Raw genomic sequence first — 27,296 nt, forward strand, 5'->3', positions numbered from 1 at the left:
TACAAAACGACTTGAGTACTAAGAAGCAGACACAGGTGCACAGTGGTGTTGGCTGAGGGTAACGGAGATCAGCGAATTAGTCAATGTATTAGACATTTGATTTAAAGTGGGAGTTTCCATCCTGAAGATCATGGCTGCCTGACTCTTCCCATGTTGCCAAATAATAAGAGAATTGAGTTTTGATGGAAAGGAGAGAATTCTCTATCTTCCTTCCTACTGCTGGCACCCTCAGTTATAAGCAGTGCTGGGCTGAAGGGATTTCTCCATCAGAGCTAATTACCCCAAATTATTTCAAAGCTGTATGACTATGTAAACAACTCCTAATAGGGGCTTTTTGCAGTAGCATTTACATCGAGGGTGGTTTTTTTCTTTAGATACCACTCATTTTGTTTCCTGTTGTTGACAGAATATATTGATGGTGTTGCCTCCTACCTTAAGGAGCTGGCATATGATGGAGTATGTCAGCTGTAAATCCAAGCTGAAATTCTCCCCTGACTTATTTCCCTCAGTCATTCCCTCAGATTGTGTTGGTATCACTGGAAGTTGAAGATGTTCATTTCCTGTCAGGGCACTACAGGCTCCAGCCTTGCATTCATCAGGAGTGAGCATTTGGGATACAGTCAGGAGTATTGCAAAGACTGGGTCTGGGATATGTGTGTTCTCCTGGCTGGGACACACAAAAAACCCCTAAAATCAATTAAAATATAATAGGTTGCGTGATATGCTGGATAAAGAACAAGTTTTGGAGTGGAAAAGCTATCGTGGATAATTTAACTCATGTTTTGATCTTCTCTTTACAGCCACAGGGACTTAAAACCAGAAAACCTACTGCTGGATGAAAAGAACAATATTCGGATAGCAGACTTCGGGATGGCATCGCTGCAGGTTGGGGACAGCTTGTTAGAAACCAGTTGCGGGTGAGTGTCTCAGAACATATTGCAAAAATCAATTATAGATTCCAGACATAAAAGTTGTCAATAGTAAGAGTTTCAATAAAGACCTGCTGACTTACACCGTGCATTGTTATTTCCCAGCAAGACAATAAATTGATACGATGCAAGTAGTGTATAAGATGGCTAGACTAAGTTTTTTTAAGTGCTTCACAGTGAAAGGCAGGCCTCTGTACGTGTCGCATACGAATATAAAAATCAAGACTTTCAGGCTTGGATGCATCTGCATATGCTGGCATGCGTTTGCTTTCACTGGCCATGTAGTTTTTGAGAACTGAAAGCAGTGGCGTTGGCTGTTTTATGAATAGGCTATAAAAATATTAGGGGGTGAAAAAAACCCCAAATCTAGGGGTTCTGAAACGGATTTTGCATGTCCTGATTAGGCTGCCCGCTTGCAGCTTTTCCTGTTCATGCTCCACAATGCTTTGTTTCGGCTTACATGCAGAATTGACAGGGAGGCAGAAGGGTCCTTTGCAAGTAGAAGCAGGGCATGAACGCAGATACAAAGAGACTGCTTGGAGGAGTATCGGAGGGGCAATCTAAAACCAGTTCCGTGACAATCCAGTTACCAGCAAGAACTTCCTAGAAATTTCCAAGGGAGCCAAAAATAAGCCCAACAGCTGAGCAAAGCCCAGGTACCTGGCCAGGCACAGGACGTGCTCTCCGGGGGCAATGTCCTCTCATCACCATCACCTCTAGGGCCACCCCTGTACTGTGCCTCCCTGCTCCCCACCCCCCCCCCATAGCTATGGCTTGGTGCAGTGTTGACTGTGCAGGGGCTGCCGCAGCGAGCTGTGGCAAGGGCAGCAGCTGCACAGAGCTGCTGCAGCCTGGCACCGCTATGCCAGCTTTTAGCTGTGTCTGAATCTGTTATTATAGCAAGCTCAGCAACTGCAGTTGCAGACAGTACCAGCAGATTTCCAGCTCCTCACATACAGACCTGCTCTTCCTGGCCTTTGGTTGTGTGAATATGATGACTCCAGCCCAGCCCCATGCTCAGCTGGTTACAGTCCATGTTTATTCAGTCTGTGCTCTGAGCCAAGGCAATTCAGGGTAGATGTGGAACCATCATGGTTCCCCGTACAGCCCAGCTACTGTGTGTCAGTTCTGAGCTGTACAGCTCTGCTTTCCAAGCCAGGAATAATGGATAGCAAAATTATTTGAAGTTCAGGGTGTGATTGAATGCTGGTTGATGAGTTCACTGAGAACTACCTGTTCCTTCCTGTCCATGTCAAGTCAAGATTTGACCTCTTAACAGCCCAGATGAAAAGCAAGGAGCCGAGTCTACACATCTGTTGCTTGCAGCTGCTGGCAAACCTCCCCTCTAGGTTAGGAAATGAAGTCCTCCCTGCAGTTACCATAAAGCCTCTAGACTCTTTAAGATAAAATTTACCTCCTTCCGTCCATGAAAAAAACAAGAGGAAGTATAAAAAACAACCCAGTCTCACATTGCCCTGTAGGATTTTTCAAATTCCTCGGGAACCTCTCAATAGGGTTCCTGTTCTTGTTAGCTCTGGGCTCTATCATCTAGGTCTAGAGTCTCAAAGGCAGACTTGCTTTCCGTGAGTTGTGCTGGAATTCAAACCTCCATGCTTCAAGCAGAGCCAGCCCCCATATCGCGGCCTTAAAATGCACTAATAAAGAAATCAATGGAACGGAAGAGACATGCCTGTAATAAACAGAACACAGCAGCAACGCTATGATCTCCTGCCTTGCAGATGCATTTTAAGTGTGGTGCCAATCACTAGGCCTCCATGTGAGCTATTACACCACTTCATTAATTCTCCTGGCATGGAGCCCAGCATGGCTGGTGCTGGTGTCTTGTGATCTCTCTGGTTTGGAGGGTGAAGGGAGGAAGGAAGGAATATATAACATTATGCCACACTGTTCACAGAGAAAGGCAATCCAGTTATGACTCCCTTTCCCTCAGAGCACACAGCATAACCAACCTCAGAGCTTTTCAAGTCAACAGTTTTACCTACCCTTGTAGTTGGTACTTTCAGCCAGCATAAAAAGGAAAAAACCAGAATGAATCATGGCTGAGATACTGAGCTTTAATGAGATGCTCCTCCACGCACCAAGAAAGTTAATTTCCAGAATGGTTTTATCTGTGCTGTGAACACTGATAATGAGATGAAACTGTAACATTTCCACTGACAGTCAGGCAAGGAGTCTCCAGGTATTTCTGTCAATCAGAGTGGGAGGATCAGATGGGGTTGAGCCGTGTGATGCAGCTAACTTTGTCAGTACAGCAGAGCAGTTAGAGTGCAGTCAAAAGTTCTTTGCTCTCACAAGTGAACTGCTAAGTTTAGTCCAAAGTTTGGGTAAGCTTTAGGTCACCACAGAGCCTTGACTGGCCTCATGAACATAAGTACGTAGCCTGACATATGCTGTATTGCATACCTCAGAGTCTGTGCTTTCTGGGAGCTACCACTTAGATGCGCATGCTTTTCTGTAGTACTGGTGGCTACCTGGACAAAAAAATAGTAGTTCAATCTAGTTGTGTTTGTGTAAGAGAAAGAGGTAAGGATGGACCTGCTGTTTCATGGACATAATTTGTCACTGACAGACTGCACATTAGGCCTTGATTGTAATGAATTCCCGTTACTGGAAACGTATATTGCGCAAACGTATATTGCACAGGGGAATAAGCCATAGTTTTAAACTATGAGGGGAAGCGGAACTGTTTATAAGGTCTGCAGGAATAATTCTGCTTATTGCAGAAATTGCACAGCAAGGCAGTCTCATGGAGAGATGGTCCTCAAAATGCCAAAGTAACAGAGTGAGTCTCTCCATTCCTCCGGGAGCAGGGGAGGTTTGTGAGCAAACAGCAGACGGGGAAGGAAGAAGAAGATGTGGTAGGATGCTGCTTCTGTTATTTCAGATCTCTTCGGCTCTTCCTTCTCTTTACCCAGCCAGGCAATGGCATGCAGAGACTTCCCCTGTCTCTTTTCACAGCGATTCTTCCCAGCAGGCTGCCTCGCAGTGTTTCAGAGTGGTAGATACTATCCGATCCATCCTGAACTGTCACTAGGCAAGAAGAGTGAGTGCCTCATGGTTAAACCTCAGGACTGAGACCCAGCTGATCTGAGCTTGATTTCTGTCTCTGCTGAAGGCATTCAGGGTGGTCTTGGACAAGATGCATTACATTTCTCTGCTTCATTTGTCCATCTTGGCAAGTCATTGCAGTGCCCAAGTTGCTCTGAACATAAATTGCAGTCATTTCTGTCAGAGTCTTGGAAAAGTAGGAAGGGTTGTGGCATTCCCTGGACCTTGTTCCCTTTTCTTGAATTAAGAAGGCTTATGGCTAAAATGAAGGATGGTCAGAGAATACTATCGAGTTACAATTCTTGGAAGTTTGTAAAGATCTTTCCTAATTCCCCATTGCTCCTTACAGAAACCTGGCAAAGTAAAATTTTTGCCATTTCTTCACTTTGTTTCACTCATCACAGCTTCGAAACACCAAGTCCTGCTCGATGGAGACTGCTGCAAGCTGCCATGTGACCAAGAACCCACAGCAATGCTAGTCCCTGTGCTGCCTGCCCCCAAATCTCTCCATCCCGACCAAGAGCTAGGACAGAGCTGACATGTAAAAGTAGCTTGCTCCAGCACCAGACCCAGTCTCTTGGAGGCAATGGGTATGGAGACTGACACCACTGCTGACAGCCCCACAATTCAATGACTGTGCAACAGTTCCCCCATGTTGGTGTCTCCATTGGGAACCCCTGGCCTGATCCAGAAAGCTGTGTGCATGTGAGAAGCGTGATGCTGATTAAATTATTGGGAGTGAGAAGAAAGCTTTGCGCCTGTTGATGGCATAATGGAGGAAAACAGCAACTTCCAGCCCCAATGCAGTCAATTCCTCTGCTCTCAGCTCTCCCTAGCAATTCTTAGCAACACTTCGCAGACCCACAGATTTCCTGAATCTATTAAAAAAACCCAAAACCAAACAAAAACAAAAGCCAGAAACAAACAAAACAAAACAAAAGCGTATATTCTCATTAGGACTGATTACTGTCTCTTTTTGAGCTCAGGGTATTTATAACAACCAATGTGCTGTGTCTTTGTTAGAAATGCTAGCAGAGATCATCTAGCTCCTGATTCCCTTACATCTGTATTTGATGTATCATCACACCTGTGATGAGCAGGCAATTCAGAAGAGTGATATTCAGTTGCCACACACCTCAGTGTCGCTAGCACCATTTCTGATTTTAGTGACAAGACATGATGTTGCACATATTCTTTCTCCTTTATAATAAATGTGTGCATGTTGTCTAAAACATATGCAAGTATCCTATATCCAGTTATTGTTAGGGTTGCAAATTTAGGCTCTTAAAATTGGAAATGCCAGAATCAGTACTTTTTACCACATCTCATCAAGTGCTTCCATTCCCAGCACTCCATTCCCATCTCCTTCCCTAATCTGCACTCTAGTCTTGCCGACTTCTCCACGTCATTTCTGCTCCGTATTTGGCCCCAAATCTCAGATCCTCTTCTCTTTTCGACTAGGTTCCAGCTCTAGTTTCCCCTACCTGTTTCTCTCAGTCGCTGTCAGTCCTGGGTCCATTTCCTGTTGGGTTTGCACTCACTTTGTTTTATTGGTACCTTGTGATAACCCCAGCCATAGCAGCTCATAGTTTCTGGTTCAGGTAGAAAAATTGTTCTGTGAAGTGTTACCAGTGCAGGTAGAATTTTGATTCTGATGCTCTGCAGCAGGGATGTCAAACTCATTTTCACCAGGGGCCACATCAGACTTTCAGTTGCCGAATGTAACTTTAGGACTGTACAAATGTAACAACTCCTACTTTGTACAGTCCTAAAGTTACATTCAGCCCTTTGAAGGCAATTGCAAGTCTGATGTGGCCCCTGGTGAAAATGAGTTTTACACCGCTGCTCTAGAGAGTTGCTGCTAGTAAATGCAAAATGCAGTTTTCTAGTGGCAGTTTGAGTAAATTTATCTAGAGAATGCAAACAAATATTCAAGTTTTTCTTTTGTAGTTGAGGGTATTAAACATTTTCCTTTTTTATGGGAAAAAACCATTTAATTTAGATTAGACTTAGTGGAAATGTTTCGGCCCATACACAACATGCATGCACACACAAAGATGAAACCAGTGTGACACAGATGAAATGCATGGAAAATCGTTGTTAGATTAACAATAAGTCATAGGGAGCTTAAAGTGAGGATTGTAAAGGGAAATATCAGACAACTTAATAACCATTAATTCTACCCTCACCTATAGTACATCCTAAGTTATGTTGAAAAAGCTTTAAGTCTGCAAAATCAAGCACTGAGAATTCAAGATGTGCTGTTCTTCAGATTGTAAGTATAATATTAACTTAGCCCATGCACATGAGGATGTGGCCATTAATTATGAGCATGTACATGTTTTTTTGAGCAAATCTTTTCCTCATTTGGTGTTTGGATGGTGTTGATTTTTAATCATCATTCATTTTATGGATCCATTCATAATTTCTGCTCACTGCATTCAAGCTTTGCTATGAATGCTAGGTAGGAGTTTCATCATAGTATATTAGGTTTGCAAATATTAATTATACTGTTTTCGTATTACATTTGTAACATTGATCTGGTTATCTCCATTTATATGGGGACGCATGATTCTGCAAAATGAAACTCAAAATTGTCAGCCAGTTTTGAGTGTGCAGGTGGGTACTCCGGGGCCTAATATCTCAGAATACTCGGTGCTTGATTACAGCCCTTTACTTGGACAGCAGAGTGCCTACTGGCTTCAGCTGCTACTCCACGTGCTTATAGATACTGTAAATCAAACTTTGGATGTGTCGCACTGTGATTTTGAAAACTGGTGAACCTGCAACTCGTAATTACCTGTGAACGTCTCAGTTTAAGGCACCTGTTCATTTTCTTGCACAGAAGGATTCTGTGGCAAGGGCAGAGAGAGAGTTTGATTCTCAAGTGTGTCAATCAGCTGCCTCTAGCACAAGATTTTCCTTCACGACACTAAACTTCCCTCACGTTGCTACAGACTTTCCAACTTTGGCCACAAGTAAAACAGGTGTTGAGACAGCAACAAATCCACTGCCTCACCATGACTTTCCTGTAGAGTACTGTATGGCCTCTTCAAGCTTTATTTTAGCAATTCTTAATGTTTTAGTACTTAACTTTGCAATCTTTATGCCCTTTTATGTTCTGTTTATTTTTTAAATTAAGAACTCTTAAAGGTTCGAAGTCTTAATAATTTGAACTGATATATTAATTAATGAACTGATTTGCAGAGTCCCCAAAAAATGTAATTGTGCTGAGGAGTAAACAGCTGTAAGATAGTTGAGGGCTAGATGCTGAGTTTTCTCATATAAAGTTAAATGACTGAGTTAAAGCTTTAATGGCAAAATAGTGCTCAGCCTTAACTACAGCTACTACCTTAATTACAGCCTTACCTACAGCTACTGCCTTCACTGCAGCCTTAACTGCTGCTGCTGGAACCGTTTCTTCAGTCTCTCCTGGTCTTACTTTTCTGTGTGATCTGTGGCTGTCACTTTCTCCACTCAGGATGCTCTAACATATGTCCTTCTCCTGAAGAATTCCCTTTATCTATTTTGCTACTCCTCTGACATTCCCCTTCATCTCAGCCCTTTGCTACCCAGCATGGGGGAAAAGCATAGGCAACCTTTTGCGCTGGTGCGTAGCTTCTGTCTCTGAAATCCAGCTTGGAGACGGTGATTAACAGGAGAGGAAGAAGGGACTCTAGCCCCCGAGCAACAGCAAGACCAGCTAGACAGGGGAAGACTTCAGTGCACCTGTACCACCTCCTGGATCAGAGCAACTTCATGCATAAGAAAAACAGAGGGAAGGGGACTTCTTCTTCCTCCCTTCCTGCAGAAACTCTGCCTCCAGCTGTGAGGCCCAAAGAATGGCACCCGAATAAGCTTTTCTTCTTCCTCAAATAGTACCATCTTAAGGCACGGGACCAAAGGATCCAGGCATGGATGCTCATCTTTGATGAGACCTGGGAACACATCAGGCAGTGTAACACATGATTTGTCACACTGTGGAGTAGGATCACACAGCTTTTCCTCTGCTTCTTGATCAACCAACTGCTTCTCTAGAAAATCAGTCACTGTATATTCCCAGACAAACCATACACAGGCAGTTGATTTGTGTGTGCACAGTGCAGGTCTCTCTTACATAATAAGACCTGTAGGTCACGGGCACATCACATCTGCACTGAAGATATGGCCCTGGTTGTCTCAGATCTACTGTAGCTGCGCTATATCTTGATGTGCACAATTCCAGAACTACTTTCTAGTTTCTCAGATGAAATTCAGGATAGACACATCAAGGATATATACATTTCTGAATGCCAGACTTACCTGTTCAGGGCTGTCCTAGATTTCACCAGTGGACTCCGGCTTATTTCCTCTAGTTGAAATCACACATAGATGCTTTGCTAAGGTCCCCCAAGATCCTTAAGATTACTGAGTCCTGGAGTCATGGCTGTGAATGACCATTTAGAGAGCCCTTCCTGCCTCAGGCAGACTAGCCTGGGAAAATCCACACCACCCTTGAAATAAACACTGTCAACATGGGTGCTTTTTTGCAGCAGTACCCGCAGGCAACAACTGCTTCTTGATCTTGCTGAGTGCTATACTTATTTGTTATCATGGACAGATTGTGGCTTTTGCTGCACAGAGATGTAGGTGAACAATGAGGAGATGGCCTTGGGGAAGAGGCAGGGAATGTTGTTCTTGACACACGTGTATCGAATAATTAGTGATAAAAGCCAAAGAAATATTCATGACTCTGTAGAAAGATAAATAGATTTTTGATGAAATTTGAGTTTTCTCTTTAAAGTAATTAAAGTTGCTCTGTGAATGGCAGCATGGAAGTGAGTTTTCTATGGATTCTGGCTGGCCAGAGGACCTGTTTTAGAGCTGTTAGCCAAGATAATGCTGCAGATATCTAGCTAGTGTGTGCTGGCAAGAATTCAGAATGGCTATGCCAGAAAACTGTGCTCTCTGAGCAGTTGCAGTGCAGCTGTCGAATGATCAAATCAATCCACCGTGTTCAAAAGATTTATTATACCGTTTTCTCCACCCATTCTCCTAGTTTTTAGCACAATTTCGGTGGTGCCTTGTAAGACATCTAGCAGACTCCACTGCACTCCAGCTGACCTCAGGAATGTAAATTCTTTAAGTGTATTTGCTAGTAGGACACATAAACTAGGTGGTATGTACCTATGCTGCAAGTCCCCCAAATCAGCCCCCGCTTAGTCAAGAAGCAACAATTTTATTAACATTACTGACTGTTTTAGCTTTATTTCATCATAGTTGCTATCAGGCTCTTCGTTTCTGTAGAAGTTTTTGCCTTAAAAGGTTAAATCTTCATTCAACTCCCAGTGAATTCAGTCATACAAACTTTTGTGAGGTATGAAAGCTGTAGTGGCATTGCTCTTGTTTTAATCAGAAGAGTAGACTCATGGTGAGGTTCTGGTCACCTTTTTCCAACTGGCCAGCTGCAGCTTTTAAAAATGTTAAGTAACCTTGTCCATGTCCTTATGGCTGCCAGTGACAGGACCGCCAAGAGAGCCCACATAGTCTGTCCTAGCCACTAGGCACAAGTCTAGTCTTTTTGGTCTCCCAAGGGCCAACTCTAGCCAGCTCTCTGAGGGAAGGCTCTGATTTTCATTATCTGTTTTGACTCTCAAACGAGGTTTTTAAAATCCAGTCTAAATTAAGACACTTGGGATCACTACTGAACAGATAGACCTGGCTAGAGTACCTGTGATAACCTCTTAAATGGAGGAATGGGGAGTATTAAATATAGTACTAAACTTCTGAATTCCACATTTCCTAAAATTTGTGAGGAATCAACTGCATTTTTCTCCCCTCGCTTAAGTTTTGCTGCCAAGGTAGCTGCAGTCCAAGTGTACTGAGTTCATTACCATGGTCTGCCAAAAGCTGTGATACCAAATCAGAGCGTTCCACACCCACAGGATGATATTTTGCCGTAAGTGTAGTGTGTATGGAAATTCGGTTAATGGACTGTCTCACTGGGCATTAATGTAGCATTCTAGCATAAAGCTAACCTCACCTCACTGTGTCACTGTTTTGCTCATTACTTTGTGAGACAGGTATTGCCCAGCCATGATTGCGTTTGTCACAAGAAACAAATGCACAAATGAAGACAGGCTCAGGGGCTGCTGGGAGGCGTCAGTGTAAACAATGGCATGATTTGCACACTGGTCTCACACAGTTTGCATCCCTTTTACTTGTCAAGTTACTTTAATGAAGGCTATAAAATAAATAGCTGGGGCTATAATCTTTAGGAATTAAAATGATTACCTGGCAAGTTGAAGTAATTAACTATTCTCAGCCAGGAATCAAACGGGAGATATATGGGTAGAAGAATGTGAAAAGAATATATTAACTCAGTGGGTAATAGTACTATTGTCCATCCTTTTTAGTTTTTTAAAAGAGAAAAAATTGCATGTTGAAATCATGTACGGTCAGCTTTTATGACTGCTAGAGCAATTGAGAGCAATCTTAGCAGAAAAAATGAAAGATGTGGTTTAAGGCTGCATGTTTGGTCTGAAAATACTCTCCTGTCTTTTTTCTTGTAAAAGGTTATCAAGTGTGAGCCATCCTTCTAATTAGATACAAGGCCAAACTAAAAGGTGGGATTAGAGGGCTGGAATTCTACATAGTCACAGAATCTGCCTGGTCTTCTCTTCCTTCCTCACTTTTGAGAAATTCATAGTAGGGCCACAGAATTTTGAACTATGCTAGTTCTTTACCGTTTTCTTAGTTTCCTGGAAATGTGTTCTCACTGAAGTAAGGAAAAAAGTGCTGGTTTTGGACACTTGCATTCGGTGGAAGTGAGCCAATCATGATTCTGTGAAACAAAATGGAAATGCACATAATCCATAAATACTAGGCTGTTACGTGCTCATTTGACTGTATTGTGTGTTTCAGATCACCACATTATGCTTGCCCTGAAGTCATCCGGGTAAGTTGGTTGACATTAGAGTGTATAAATATATTTTTTAAAGTGTCACTTGTTGCAAATATGCTGACAGATCCTCTGTACAGGAAATCTGTCCAAGGCATTGGAAAAGACACAAAGAACGTAACTACAGTTTTCTTTGGCTCAGCCCTGAGTCAAGCCACATCAACTCTATGATGATTGTGTGTTATTGCCACAGTACCCTTTGTGCCACGTGATCAGACAGAAATACAGTAGCCTCGTTTAACTTGATCTTCCCACCCAGGGGATGCAGTCCCATACACTTTCCTGTCTCTGATGTAGCTGTCATTTGAGCAGAAGAACCAGGGTTGGCTGTTAGTGATGCTGGTTTCCGTTAAATGATACAAACCACCCTTTCCCTGTACTCTCCCTTTGTCCTCTGAAAATAAGTACTCAAGATTTCAGTGGCCAAGATTCCCCTCTTTTAAAGCATAGCTTTAATGTAAAGACAAGCAGGAAGTGTACAGAAGAGACTGTCCAGACAATACTCTGAGTTTGCAAATAATGTGCCTGGTGACGAGCTACCTGAAGAACCAGGAAGAAAAAAACACCTGCTTGATATCCTTATTGCAGCTCTGACACTGTGTAAATGCCAGATCTAATCATTTGTGAGTTGTCAGCCATTCCTGCCCTGCTCCCTACTTCTGGGCCCATTCTCACAGATCCCAGAGAAGACTCTAAACTGGTGTTCATAAAAATTCAATTAATGGGCAGTGTCATGGCCTCCTAGTTGGGAAGCAGGTGGCTGAACTGAAATACGGGATTTCCCATTTTTCCCTCTCTTGTTCTTCAGGGATAATTAATACATTTACTAGTGAGCAGTCTTTTAAACTTCTATGTCATTGCTGCACAGGGAGAAAAATACGATGGAAGGAAAGCAGACGTCTGGAGCTGTGGAGTCATTTTATTTGCGTTGCTAGTGGTGAGTCATCTTTCTTGTGCTATCCTTTAAAAAGAAAAGAAAAATCCGAAAATGCTGCTGTATGTAATGGTGATTCTATTGACATAATGTACAGATGGGGTTTTTTTAGTTCCCCTATTTTTGTATCTCTCAGTTGCATCCTTTCCTCTTATTTCTACATCAGTCCCAAAGGAAAAGCATGAGGAATATTTCACTGCTGCTTTGAAATTCTGCTGCCCTTCACAGGAGAGCATAGACAAGCATCAAAAACTTGTCTGCATAAATGCTCTTTGCTGTGTTGCGATATTGCAGCACATTTTTTTGTCTGGAAAGGATGTGCAGGGTTACAACTCCAGGATACATAGAGTGTCAAATACATTGTCCTTCACAGAATAAAAAACATGGCTGAGTTTGGGAAGAGTTTGGTTTTTCCACTGTATGTATATATGTTTTTCAGTAGGTATATGCATACATTAGCTGCAGTGTTTTATCAAGAGAAGATTTGAGTGCAACAATTTTGTTTCATGCAAGTATTGAGCTACATTCTAATTTGGTACTCTTAGGAATATAAAGCTGAACCAGTAGTACAAAGTTTAAATTGGTTTCCATCTGGCTCAGTAATACTTTCTTTAGTATTCAAGATGTGATATCTTGTAACTTATACTTCCTTAGATCAAAGTTTCAGTTCTCTGTGGAGTTTATTCTGATTCGCAGTGGTAATGTAATGCTCCTAAACATACAACAATTGGATATCCAACTGAAGGCAGATAGGCTTGGCATTTGTTATCAATTTCCATATTATAGTATAGGAGAATGAGGTTTATGATAGTATAAGCATATATGATGTGCAGATTGAATCATGTATATGAGAATAGATTTCATGTGCATGTTAAGTTTTTTACATCTAGAATAGTTCAGATAATGTGTTTTATTTTTGACAAAAGCACTTGTACACTGTACAATCAGAGATAGATTCTGCATATTATTTTTGTTTAAAATACTTGAAAATTTGAAAATATTTTTGTTTCAAAAAAATTTTTAATGGCCCAAATCAATATACCTGGAACTGATCTCAGTATAATGCTTTAATTCACGTTAAGCGATCTTACTCTTTTTTTCTTTTTAGTCATTACAATTCACTGACATTTTTTAAGTTTTTCAGTTTGTATCTTGATGTTGCAAGGGAAAAATTTTAATGTTCTCACTAGATAGCACCTGGTCATCTATTGCTCCTGAGCAGCTATTTTCATGGCTGATAAAACATAACTTCTTGAATTTTTAAGAATAGATGAGAGAATGTGTCAAAATGGTTAGGATTTGTAGGAATGGACTTCTCATTTTCAGGGGAATTCTCTGCCAAGGTTTGGTGTCTCTCCGTTGCTGCATCCTCATCTGTTCCTACATAAATACAAGAGGCTGCAGAATGATTGAAATGAGTCTATTATTGACGGATGGTGCAGAGCTCTCCAGTTAATTATGTCAGGACAAACCCTACAAAAACTCTCAAGCTATAATAGCAGGTGGTAGTGATAAAAGAGCTGTAGTTGTTACCTTCAGGAAATGCCACAAAGCAGCCTTGCTGACTTCATTGGGGCTTAAATTGCGTTAACCAAAGTACTGAACTATCAGAATTGATTTTCCTTGAAGTCTGGAAGGGTTAGGAAAGAAGTAGGTAACTCGGGAGATTGGTTGCAGAAGACAGGGAGGCTCTCTCTTCAAGGCCACTTGAATGAACCAACAGTAAATAGCGCCCGGTAGCGCTTGCTGTCCAGCTTTCTGAGGCTGCTGTAAATGGAGATGTTGGTCACTGCAAACCATGGACACAGAATTGCTTGTACAGATGCACTACTCACTGTAGTAAGAGCAGTGCCAAAACTGACAACTTAAAGATTCATTATCACAGCAGCTGACAGCTTGGAGCTTCCCACCAACCGTCTTGGAAATCAAGGCAGCTCAGCACCTACTAGAATTAGGCAGTGAAAGAAGGAAGTGAGAATATCTAGGAAGGTGCAGACTTGCTATAAAAGCTTCAGTCGGTGGAGTTACATCCTAAAGATTTCAACTTTTTTTCCTTTTTGTCCTTGCAGCAAGGTTAGGTCTTTCGCAGCTTTTTGTAGCAAGCTGATGATCTATTCAAAATGTAATTTCAGCTAAAAAAATCTCAAGCCATTCATGTAAGTGAGTTACAGTAGGGAAGCAATAGGAACTGATGACCTGACCACAGCATGGGAACTGGATAGAGTATATTAAACAGGTAGAACGTCTGCTGCTTCCGAAGGCCGATGTTAGAGTTTCTTTCAGCTGTGCCATTTCACTGCTCCATCAGAAAGAGGATGTTCTTTACTGAAAGACTCTGAAATGCTGTTCACCTCCTTTTCAATGTCTGCAGTAAATGTGTCTCAGGAAGATTAAAAATAAGGAGATGATAAACATTGCTGCTGTGAAAGCATGCCCAGAAGGAATACCAGCAGATCAAACACTTGAGCTGAACTTAAGTGAATCCATGCATCTTTGGTGAATTTGCCTGGAAAGGCAATTTCATATTTTGTATTATGTTTTATACTGGTAGGCATTTTCTAATTAAAGGTCTAATAAAAAAATCCGTGTCCTCAGTTTTGTTTCCTATGTTGGAGAAAATACAGCAGCACTAAGAAATTATTTATTTTCAATGTATAAAAAGGTTTTTTTAGTTATTACAATAATTCGTGATGAACTGATTTCCTCTCTTCCATTCTCTCACCATGTTTATCCTGTCTTTTCTCCTTTTGCCCTCTCCAATTCCCTTTTGCTCATCTTTCCCATCCACCACTCTGTCACATCCCTGCAGGGTGCCCTGCCTTTCGATGACGACAACTTGCGGCAACTGTTGGAGAAGGTGAAACGTGGAGTGTTCCACATGCCTCATTTTATCCCCCCGGACTGTCAGAACCTTTTGCGGGGGATGATTGAAGTGGATGCCTCGAAACGTCTCACGGTAAGAAGGCGTTTGCTGCAAGTCGTGTGAGCAAGGCTTCATTTGTCACCTTGTTGCAGTTATGGTTGAATAAGTAAGGTAACTCGCTGACTTACTGTCACTCCCATGTGTTTCCTCCTGAGCAAAGAATGAGTGGAGTTGGTGGCGTCTTTGGGAAGATGTTAGTTACCTTCTCTTTTGAACCATGAGGGCAGATTACCTTTGTGTCTCTTCTCTAGCCTCGTAATTCTCCTTCATATGCAACAGTGGGCATTTTGAAGAAATCCCTTATAACGTCATCACGGTGCTACTGACCAATTAGCACATTTCGGAGTCCACCTGAGTTGTCTGGCTCTTCTGGCTGGCACAGCAGTTTGTCAGGGATATGATATAACTGTTTGAAGGTCAAATCTGTTAGGAGTATTATTTGATGCTTTGCTATTAAACAGAGTATGCTTTTCCTACATTTCTGACAAAAGCAATGGCTTCTCACTTCACATCACACAACCTGTGTTATATTCTATCCTGTGTATGCTCTGCATTATCCTCTAGCAGCCTTCAGAGCAAGTGTCTTCTAGTCTGCTCTTCCATCTTGGGCCCTGTGGTCCTGGGCACGAACAGGCTCACAGTGTTGAGCTCCTGGCATTCAGCACTGAGTCTTTGCATCAAGGATACATCCCGTCATAAGGCTGAGCACTGTGTAGTGATTGTATCCTTCATTAACACTGTGACAATGTTTGGGGGAATTAAAAAAATTAGCGATTAAAATAATTTTTAAAAGTAAAATTGCCTGCTTGTCAGTGGAGGCTTCTGCCTTCATGGGTACATTGCCCTTGTAAATCCTATTGTCAGGCTCTGGTGATGATTTTATACAGATTTACTAAGCTCACAGATTCTGAGTAGGAGTATATATAAAGAAATGTAAATTTAAAACTCCTCCTGGTTCTTCAGTCTGCTAAAATATTTATAAATAAACTCTCAGATCAGTACTTGGCCCCTCTGCTGAGATTGCTAACAACAGCATCAGTCTGTGCCAGCTGTGATGGTGCTTTTGGGATGCAGACACCTGTCTACTAAGAGGTGAACTGAAACTCCCTTCACAACTCTCCTTACAATATTACCTGGCAGCTGCAGCTGTTTTTTTCTTAATTCAGTACAAAACCAGGTCATGCTGTATTTAGTGACATAGGTGAAAAGTTCTTCATGCTATTACTAGTATCCCTCCTTCTACAAACCCGGTAGCCATCATGTTGGCAGGACAGAAGTACCACCGATTGGAAAAAAAATAACAAAAAAAAAGCACTTCGAAAGGCCTTTTTAAAACAGACTTTCAAAGAAATAAAAAATATTTGTCCAATTTCATTAATGGAAAGAACACTGCAGAGGTTAGGGCTGTACCCTGAGACGTGAGACAACTGTTCTTCATGACCAAGAAAGTCAGCAAGTCCCTCTCTAGCTTAGTTTCTTTTCCATGATGTAAACATAACAGATTTTCTGGGTTTTTTGTGGATTGGGTTCGGTTTGGTTTGGGATTTTTGTTTGTTTGTTTGTTTGGGGGGAAGGGTTGTTTGTTTGTGAGTTTTTTTGTTTGGTTTGATTTTGTTTCATTTTGTCTCAAAGATCTTAGTGTTGGTAGTTTGAGTATGTCAGGGAGCAGAACATCAGATAGTAGATCTTCTTCAAATTGTTCTGAGTTTTGACATAGAGCATAGTCCCTAAATGTTTTTAATTGTGCAATACTGCAGAGAATGTACATGCGTAAGAGAGAAAACAGTTAAGGTAAATCAAAGTCCCAGAGTGACACACATGCACCCCACCTCCTTTTCTTGATCAAAATGAAGCTCTTATTTCCTTAGGGAGGAAGAAAAACAGATTGGATAGTTATTGACAAACACTAAAAAGTGAATTGTGGATAAGAATTTCAAATAAAATTTATTCAAGAGCTGAGAGCTGGGAGGAAAAAATTATAGCTCTTTGTTATTAGCTGCAATCTTATTTTCATTATTTTAGGATATCTTGGTTTGCTGTCTGTGCTGCTGTCACATTTCCCTTTCTATGCTGTTAGCGTGCCGGTGGCTTGCATTGCCAGGCAGAAGGGAGCTCTTTGTTTGCTGCACATGAGCTGGGAATATATAGTCCATTTTGAGGAGAAATGTGAATTCTATTTTAGCCATGTCCTGTGAAAAAGGATACAAATATGGGTTTATTTGGAAGCCTCTATTCCTCGAAAATATCTCACTTGAATCAATTTGATGTTTATACAAAGATCTGAGTGAAATTGTGGCTTGGGTACAGTAAGTACAGATGTAGCTGTTAACATTACTGATCATTTGCTCAGTGTCTCACTGGTGAATTCAGCAGAAAAACATAGTGAAATGTAAGGTCACTAGAATTATTTTCTTTCATTTTTCCCTTCCCCTCTCTGTTTTGTTCCTTTTTTTGATTTGTATCTCTTTTCATCCAACTGCATTTCCCTCCCTGCAGTAGTTGCCATTTCACAGCACACCCACACCTTCCCCAGTCCATCTGTTAAAATGATCAACAAAACCAGAACTAGCGTTCACGTTTAACTGTCATCATTCAACTTCAGTGTTAGAGCTTGAGAGGACTAATGGAGAGGAGAGTACTCAGAATTATTTTTGCTGGCCCTTTCCTGCCTTAAGAGATAGGCATTACCTTTCTTTGTATACAATTCATTTATGGGAAAAAGGGTTTATTATGTCTTAGTGGAATATAAACGAGGCTCTTAGGGACATGGTTTAGTGCTAGAGTTAGGTTATGGTTGGACTCGATGAACACCTCATCTTAGGTGTTCCTACTCTGGCAGGGGGATTGGACTAGATGATCTTTTGAGGTCCCTTCCAATCCCTAACATTCTGTGATTCTGTGATTCTGTGATTCTTCCAACCGCAATGATTCTATGTTTCTGCAATATTGTTCATGCTTACCGTATATTATGTAGCCTCAAGTATGGTTAGTGGGACGTCCTTGACCCCTGTCCTTTACTGGGCCTTTACTAAACATGCTTTAAAATAAAAGAATCTATGTTTTTCTTCCAGTAGGCTGCAACAGTTGATCCTAGCTGCTGGTCATTATATTTCTGACCACCCATGTTCAGGAAAGATGAAATTAAAGAAGGAGCACTAAGGTGGTCAGCATTTGAGAGTCTGAATAGCACAGCCTGAAAGACCTCCATTTAGTCTACACAGATGGTGTCTAAGAAAGGTTGTATTGGTTGTCTGCATATTCATTAGAGGTAATTACCAGAGAGAAAAGGATTATTTAAAGTAAAGGAAGATGCTAGCACAAAAACAATTGTCTGTCAAATGGCCTTACATGAAAATAGGCTAGAAATTAGAAGCATTTTAGCCATATTAGTAGGGTTCTGGGATAGCTTTCTAGTAGGAGTAGTGTCAGGAGGGAAAAGTGAACTAGTTTAAGCTTGAGGTTTATGGAAGAGAATGAGCACTCTTGGTGCCTGCAGTACTGCAGCATGAGGTTTCTTTTAGTTATATGCTCTTCAGTAAGTGGAGGTTTTTTTCCTTGGAGGTTTCAAATGATTCAGCATCTATACAGTGAGAATTGCAGCTCCTGTAGTGGAATCCATTTGCATTCTCAGCTGATACTTTCTTCTAGAGAAACACAAAGGCAAAAGGGGCAAACTAAGGGTCTTTTGATCCACCTTCCTTTTAAAGTTAGATGAGCATTATTGAAACTTTGTCTGTAGAGCAAAGTGGATCAGAGCAGATATTGCAGAATAAGCTATTCTGCTTAAGCTGTTATTGTTCCAGTGTTGACATTTTATTCCAGAGTAGAATGACTTGTCTTCTGTGTTGGGTGTCCACATGGTCTGAAATACCTGTCTCTGAATATTTTCCAACTTCAGTTACACACATTCTCAGAATCTCCTCTCTGCTGTCTGTTTGATTTTGTTTTTTCTTGAGACTAACGTATGCTGATGATGTACCACAGCATCTAAAGAATGTTAAAAAAATAAAAAAGGGAAAACACACCCTGATTCCTTCTTTATTTTCCCAGAACTTCTTATGGTGAGGTGCCTTACACATCATTTAAATTATCTTACTTCACCACCTGTAGAATGGAGGAAATTGTCCAGCTAACGTATTTAGGCTGTAAGCTTTTGGCTGCCAAGGGCCTATTTGTGCACGGTGCATGTAGCACAGTGATACCTTGCCCTTGTCAAGATCCCTGGAGGCTGCTATAGTATGGCTGCTACTACTGACACAGATAATGGTTTTACCAGTGCCTTTTGCACTGCCAGCTTGAATATTTTGGTCAGGAAAAGCCTCTGTCTTGACATTATACAGTAGGCTTAAAGCTCAGACTAGAGGATCTTCTGAGCGAAGAAGATTCTCCTGAGATCTGGGTCAATTTAGTGCACAGATGGGTTTGAGACTGTTCCCTTTCTGGACATGGAAGTTTGAAATTCGACATGAGTTCAAGCCCAGAAGCCTTCATCCATATCCGCAGACTCTAAGGAAGTTTTTCTTCAGGTCAAAACTTTTTAGCTTGGCAACCACTCTGCTGAGATCAATGCTGAGGATGTAGACAGCGCTGTCTTGTTTTCCATCTGCCTGTCTGTCTCCATCTGTTGTTCCCTGCTTCAGAATTCAGACGTAAGCTCCTTGGGGGAGGAGACCTCTTTTTTCTGTTGAGCTTGTACAGCTTTGTGTCACAATGTGTCTCTCATCTGTGAGTTTAATATATATTGAGAGTATTTTTACCTAAAGCCACGATAAAGGAATTCTCTCTCTCCTTCCATTAGAGCATTTTACCTTGCAGAAGTCTCTCCTTTGACTGTGCATGTGCAATGGTTCTGAGCATGTTTTGTTGTTTCAGAGATGACGTCATGAGATGATTGCCTGCGGTGGCTAGGAGATATTAGAAAGCAGCATTTTTACATCTTCCATAAAATGGCATTAAATTTGGCAAGCTTATGTGCAAACAGCAAGAAGAACCCTCTGGGAAGGGTTGTTAAATGCCTTCGTCACTTAAATGCATTTAAACATTGTGTTTAAATGAAGGCAGGAGGAGTGAGATTAGCTCCCACTGTGTATCGCCCTCCCCTGCATTGCACAGTAAAAAGCATACAGACTTCTCCTTGTCAAAACCAATCGCCCTCCCATAACCCTCCTGTCACTTCAATGCAGATGAAAAGCAACAAAGCATTAATTAATTACCTTTAAAAAAGCACCGAAGACGTTGGCAGCAGCAAGCACGCTTGTAATAATATTTCAGTGCAATTACATTTGAATCAGAATATAAATTGGTTTCTTAGAATATTTTTCATGTCTGGGATATCCCAGCGTGCTTCACAGCAATGGTTTTGATGTGGATTGATGTGGATTGAATGGCAGATGTGTAGATAAACAGCAACCATGAGAGCTTTCATATACCTTCGAATGTATATCAGGGTGCTACAGAGTTTCTCTTTCAGAAAAATGCTATGGATTCATTAGCTTGAAGGAGTTCGATCAGCAGGGATGGGCAGAAGGGATTTCTCTCTGACATCTTCTCTGAAGGAACCCAGAGGTTCTGTGACTAAGACATGAACCAGTGATCTTCCTTTTTTCCCCCTCTCTGACTCAAAAAATGAAGTGGTGTTGTCTGCTTTGCCATGGCATTTCTGCATATCTCAGCCACAAAAGAACAATGTGACCCATGGAGACAGAAAATGCAGCAGGAGAAGCAAGCATGAAAGAGGCTTGGACATCACTTAGCTGTATCATCTGCATCTTGTCTGAAATCATTAATGTCCTAACCCTCCATGTGGTGTATCTGAAATAACGGGTAGATATGCATCTCATAGAGTGGTTTCACCAAGCAAAGAAGGTACAGTACACTCCTTAGCAGATCCTTGCAGTACTGTGGACCTGATAAGTAGCCATCCTAAAACCCCGTCCTTTGGAAACTGTACAAAATAGGCTCTTCTTATGTTCCGCATTTGTACCTCAGTTTGCAAAGAAACAGGGGAGAGGGGGCTGTGTGTCCAGGCTGCTAGGGAAACACCCATAATGTATGTCTTATTTCTTTTAGTTAAGCTGGTCAGGGGAGATGGCAGCATGTCAGGAACACTCCACCTGTCTCTTAATAATGCAGGGATGAAAGGGCTACCTAATGCAAGGGGAATTGTGACAAAGGGGAATTATTGTCACAGAGCTGAGGCCACAGCTGGAAGCTGTACAAGTCTGCCCAGGCCCGTGGGTATGTGTACTGGGGGGCACTGGTGCTTCCAGCACCTGGGCTGGTTAGAAGACAGCTAAATATGCAGGTACCAACTGCACCTCTGACTGCAGTGTTGATGCAGTCTTGGTTTTAAAGGAGGCTGTTTGTCTCTCATACTGATCCCCCCAGCCTCCTGTCATGCTTTCCTAAGCTGCATTCCCTTGTTTCTTTGTTTTCAGGAAAAGCCCTGTCTCACTTAAAAAATGATCTCATGTAGAGCCGACCTCAGATCTTCCTGGTTTCCCAAGCACGGAGCTGTTGTTCCATAGCACAGAGGCCTCCAATTCCTTGCTTTCTGTGGCAAACACCTACTTTCTATCTTTGGGATTTTGTTGTTTGTCCATTCTTCTTTTTTTTTTTCCTTTTTTTCCTCTCTGATTCTCATTATTCCAGAATTGAAGTGGAAAGTGATAGGAGCAGGACAGCTGTCTCTGTTCTTCCTGACCAGTTTAATGGGTCTGGGATATCATCTTATAGCTGTGCGCACAAATGCAAGTCTGTGTGCAGGAAGTGTGCATATTGTTCTGCATGTACAAAGGTGCTCCATAACGAGGAGTGTGAGAAATATTGTCCACATAATAACTAATCCCTGGAAATCTATGAAGAATTCTTTTCTACTGATGATGCTTATAAAAAAACATTTTAGGTATGTCCTTCTGTCATATGAAGAGTTTGTTCTCTCTACTGTTATGAGTTTCTCTTGGTAAAAGGGTGTTACTTTCTCCCATGCTTGTGGAAAACATGGTCATCATGAAACATTTGGCGGGATCTGCCTTCTGTAGGTGGACAAGGCCACCATTCAGCTTTGATCAGTCCTTCCTTACGTAGTAAAATGCTCTTGTGTAACAGCAAGGAATGAAGTAAAAGAAATTTGCAGTCTAGTGTTCAGGTGCTGGAACAATAAATGGTATTATTTTGACATAAAACCATATTCTACTTGATCTTTTAATGTTACATGTGAAGCCAATCAAGAATGGGTCTTGGCAGAAGAGCGTATGACACATGCACAATTTATTTTTTCACATTATCTGTTTGACCCTGTATATTTTCCTTCTCTTTTTTTTTTTTTTTTCCAAAACAAAACTAGAAATGAATTTTAGGTGTAAAGAATCAGCTATTATGCACATACAGAAAGGAATAGTTTGTTAGCTTCAGTTCAGTTATAGAGGGGAAGGGCTTAGAAGGGCAAAATTTAAATTGTCAAAACACTTGTCTGTGAAACCTTGAACTTATGAATTTTCCTGGGATTTGCTCCTGACTGATTCCTTGTGTCTGGAATTGTAGTCTCATTTCCAGTGCGGTGTGTGAGGATGAGCATACTCTTTATGCAGCATAAAGTTCCTGTTATTTGCATAGATCCAACTCTGGAATGTTGACTTAACTTGAGGAAGCCTTGATAAGGATGTCTTGTGGAGTTACCTTTTCTGTTTTACAGCACTAAATACTTGTTTTCTTTTCCTTTACAGCTAGAACATATTCAGAAACACATATGGTATATGTAAGTAACACTTTTTAAATTCACTTTTTGCTATTGGTTCTGTTACGGGATCTGATATTCTAATGATCTCTGAGGAAAGAGACGAGAATTTGAATGCAGCCTTCACACAGATGGAGAAAGGGGCAGAGGATAGAAAGGCATCTAATGCTTTTTATATATATATACAGTGGCTAACAATTGTTTGAAATAAGACACTCAGTCCAGCAACTTGCTGTGTTAGAAAGATACCTGCAAGTGATCAGCAAAAAAACCCCCAACTAACAGCAATATTTAGTTTGCTATCCAAGTGCTACAGACAATCCCTTGTAATACCTTCTTGACAAGAAAGTTTTCATTTGTTCCTTCTTGGCATCTTCGCTTTTCTCTGAAGTAAAACCAAAAATGATTATATTGATGAGTAAGCACCTGTGAATAAGAGCTTTTCTGTCTCATAATCCTTGCTCCTTCTTTGCAGCAAGCTAAGAGGCTGCTTCTGACCTTGTAACCTGTTGATGTGAGAGTAGTTCTGTGACTTGATTAAAAGCAGCAGTCTTGACACTGAAACAGGAGGTCTGTGAGAAAAGTATGTGCCTGTCTAGTGCTTTGGGTATAAGGAAGATTGATGGCTTTTAAAAGTGACCTTGCACTTTGTGTAGTATTTCAAGAAACCTAAGTAAATAACTTTTTTTTTTTTTTAATACTGATGATAACCTAATCAAACTAATTAAACAAAGAAATGATGCTTTGATACATGCTTCAGGGAGTCAGCATACATATAGGTTCCCCAGGCGGGTGATAAGGAAAGTCCTGCCTTCATAATCCTATCATTGCTCTTGGGAAATACTTGACGATTAAGTGAACTGATATTTAAGCCTGTCACCAGGAAACAAACAAACAAACAACAAACAAACAAACCAACCACACAAAACACTTTGTTTTGTTTTCTCTAATTCTATCTTATGGGCGGTGTTCACCTCTGGATTTATCTGATTTCAGTAGGACCTGAGAGTGTTCAGCAGTTTGTTTTTCTCTTAGTTCACCTGAAATGGTGGCAGCACTCTGCCCATGGCTTTTTCATGCTCTCTACAGTTATCAGTTGACATGGCACCTTTTTAAAGCGAAGAAGGACCAGAGTGGTTTTTTCTGCAGGTATTATTTTTTGAAACTCTCGTGGATAAATGTAGGAGGAATGGAGGGGGGAAGTCTCTTACTGTAATCTCTAAAATACCCCTCCTATAATGTCTGACTAGCAATTCCAGAAGTAAATGCAGTTTACAGCAGACTGGATAGTTGATCCCCTCTGTTTCTTCATGGAGTGAAATCAGCTGACTTTCTCTGTGCTTTGATCGTAACTAGAATAGGAATTAAAATGAAATGTCATTGATCGCTTATTATTATAACTCTCCTCAAGATTTTTTCCTGGAAGTTTTCACCTGTTGGAGGACCGTTGTCCCAGGGTCACGTGCACAATTAGGCAGGTGTTATTTAATGACTTTATTCTAGATTTAGAATTTGAAGATTTTTTGCTTTGCAGACATGAGCGTTTGAACATTTTCATGTACTTTCAATGAAGGTCAGACCCTCTCATCGTTGACACAGTAAACCTGTCTTCACCCCACTGGAAATGGTATCTGAGGCTGTTTTCAGATGTAGAAACTGAGTTTTGCAAAAGCAGGTCTGCCTTAGACTCCCGGTGTAGTCAATGCAGAGAGAGAAAGGCTCTTCCAGAAGTCTGTTCAGATTGCCTAAAATGAAGTTTCTGCTCAAAATAGCTTTTTTAATGAGTCTCTGTCTCTCATTCTCTCTATACTGGCCATGGATTGACCTAAGGAGGTTAACCTCCTTTGGCTAAATTTAGTCTGTGAATAACCCTGCCACCTCCAAAACTCAACTGCTTTCATCTGGTAATGTTTCACAGCCTCTTTGCATTTGTTTTGCCTGGAATTATTGATGCTGACAGAGAAGGAAGGGTTGTAAGTGTTTTACTCTATTGGTGTTTTGCTCATATCTTTCATTTCTTGTTTATTTCATGTAACACTGCTATTCTATGTAAAATCTTCATTCTTTGTTATATATAGGTTACTGACTTGTCAGTTGTACTCAGAACATATAAGTGGTTTCACTTAATTCTTCAAATAAATATTAAGGCTACTGTAGAACTGAGGGAAAGATTTAATTGCATAGTAGGCAAACAGGGAAAGGTCTTGAAAGTTGAAATCATGATTCACAAGCCTAAAAAAAGGAAAGAAGAAACCAAAGAGAAACCTTTCATCACCAACCTCCAGTTCTTCTTGCTCTCCCACACAAATTAATTTAGTGAAGTTTCTTAAGCCTTTTTTATTGAAATAATTTATTTTTAACTCCAGTGCAGGTTATCATAAATCGGCAAATAAACAGCAGTTATTTTCACATTTTTAATAAAGCAAGAGGGCAAATAAAATTACCTGTTATGGTAAAAACATAACTCCTGTTACACTGAGTATTCGCCCTAATTGCGAAGATACAAAATTTACTATTCTCAGAAAAAGAGTAACTGTACCAGTACGGCTTTGCTTTGCACAGATGCAGATGTGCATCTTGGTGAGATTCACCATAGAATTTCATGGAAAGAATGAAAAAGTCTGCCTTGGTCTGGAATCACAGCCGTTGTACACACCAATCCTCACAAAGAGGATGGGGTTTAAAGCAGCAATTACATTCATGCGAGCCTTTAAAAAATATATGTGATTTGCAGTATTCATGGTGTGACATTGTTTGATGTCTGTGTGGGCTGAAATGCAACAAATTTGCCACTCTCCGCTAGACTGAGAATGGAACAGGCAATACAGTCATGCCAATCACAGCCCAGACCCGGTGATTTTCATTTCCTGAAGCGCTGAATTGCGTCGCCAAATGACAAGGAGCCTCTTTGCAGATTTTGCTTGTACCTGGTGAGGAGGTATGAAAATTCCTGTGTCTGAGTCTGACCAGGTGCAGGACATAAGGAAAAGCCACTTTTCGGTGCACAGAAGATGGCAAGCTGTGCTCTGTAGAAATGGTTCCCACGCTGAATGACATAAAAGAAGCTTGCAGGTGATACCCTGCTGAAGACTAGGGTGACTAGTAGGAAACTGAGATTTTGTGGAAATTTTCAACACCAATAATTCTTTTTAATCTCTTTAAATTACCTTAAGAACAGCTTCTTGTAACATAATTAATGACTAATTAAGTCAATACATTCAAAAAGTGAACTCCAGATCATTAAAAAACAAAAAAAACTCAGCTGCTGTTCAAAGGTCCATCCTGCAAGAATTTATCTTAATGACAGGGTCATCACTGGCTTTAATTGTGCAAGGTTATGATTTAATCATTGCCTATTACTTACCGAGAGCTAGATCCTGATCTTAAGAGGCAGAAGTAGCTACCTCTTAAAGACAGAACATGCAAGGAATAAGATATTTCTGTACTTGAACAAGGATTTTTGAATCTAGCCCTTTGATTCAGGACCGTGGTGTCATTGCAGAAGACACAGACACTACTGCAAGACTCCAAGGACATGTCAGAACCTGTGTTCTAGTGGTTTGACACATAAGAACAAATCCCAAGGAGCAGATTCTGTCTCTGTCCTGTATATCCTGCTTCCAGTCCCCTAAACTGAATGAAACTGGGCAGGGTGTATGTGAGTACTCAGTGTAAGCGAAGTGGCACCTGACCCTTGTTGTTATGACCCATGTAACACACACCAGAGTCTGGCTCCATTACATGTATCCAGGAGGGGTGGAGCACATTTCACTGCTTCAAAAGAAAATAAAATGAAAATTTACGAGTCTTTCTGCAAGCGATGTCACACAAATATGGTAAACAGAGCAGATGTCTCACAACTACATTTCAACCTGCTTAAAGGTAAATTGCAAGTAGCACCCAGCAATCTCCTGTGGTTAAGGTGTAGCATGTAACCATCCTGCCCCAGCATCACAGCCCTGGCTGTGATGACTTAGTGTTGCCTTCTTAGGTTGCAGGAGATAATCTGCATTGGCTCTCTTATTAGTACACTGCCTGAGACCTTGAGCTCATGTGTATGATCCTACCAGATTTGCTCTCTAACCTACCTGAGAAAAAACTAAGCGCATTTGAATTGGAGCTCCTTTTCTGTGTAGATACTTGGATAGCTCACATCTGAGCCCACAGCATTTTAAGCTGTGTGAGTATGTTCACAAGCTGTGTTCTCCTTATTTCTGCCAGCATCCGAAAGTAGAATCTCTTGCCCAAACACAGCCCCATAAACACTGATATCTGATGCAGTTTAAATATTCCCAGATCCCGTTGCCTACCCTGAGAGCCTGGACCAACAGTTATGCATTTACATCACATAAAGAAAAGGGAGGACCTCACCTACAGAGTAGGAAAACCTCAACATCACACAAAGCATCCATTGAGAAATAGCTAGAATTCAGAATAGACAGGTTCTCCAGCCAAAATACCACCCCCATCAAACCCACCTCTTTGGCTGGACAGAGTTTACATAAGTTGCTCACTGCCTGCCTAAACAAACTCAAAGGATATTCAGGGTACCTGCAAAAGATATCATTCAGTCAGTTATAGATACCCTGACACCTTGACCTGTTCCTTACAGTCAGGGCCTTTAACTGCAATGAATAATCAATGCTTCCTGAGTCTAATGAATGGGATGAAATAATTATGCACAAGCCTGTGTTAACTACTTTTAAAAGAGTAATACGCTCTACCACTTGCTAGTGGTGTGTTCCCAGGTCTGCCACTGACCTTGG

At 41.1% G+C, this 27,296-nt stretch overlaps 1 protein-coding gene across 1 annotated transcript in view; it reads left to right on the top strand.

Moving 5' to 3' along the window:
• Positions 1-27,296, top strand: part of BRSK2 (BR serine/threonine kinase 2) — a 319,127-nt gene that overhangs the window by 237,170 nt on the left and 54,661 nt on the right. Inside the window, exons 5-9 of the mRNA XM_065635714.1 lie at positions 801-917; positions 10,902-10,935; positions 11,807-11,875; positions 14,682-14,828; positions 22,520-22,551. Coding sequence (XP_065491786.1) covers positions 801-917; positions 10,902-10,935; positions 11,807-11,875; positions 14,682-14,828; positions 22,520-22,551 — 399 coding nt within the window. The remainder of the gene's footprint in view (positions 1-800; positions 918-10,901; positions 10,936-11,806; positions 11,876-14,681; positions 14,829-22,519; positions 22,552-27,296) is intronic.

The sequence above is a fragment of the Caloenas nicobarica genome, chromosome 5 (assembly GCF_036013445.1).
Source record: "Caloenas nicobarica isolate bCalNic1 chromosome 5, bCalNic1.hap1, whole genome shotgun sequence".
In the NCBI taxonomy this organism is placed as follows: Eukaryota; Metazoa; Chordata; class Aves; order Columbiformes; family Columbidae; genus Caloenas; species Caloenas nicobarica.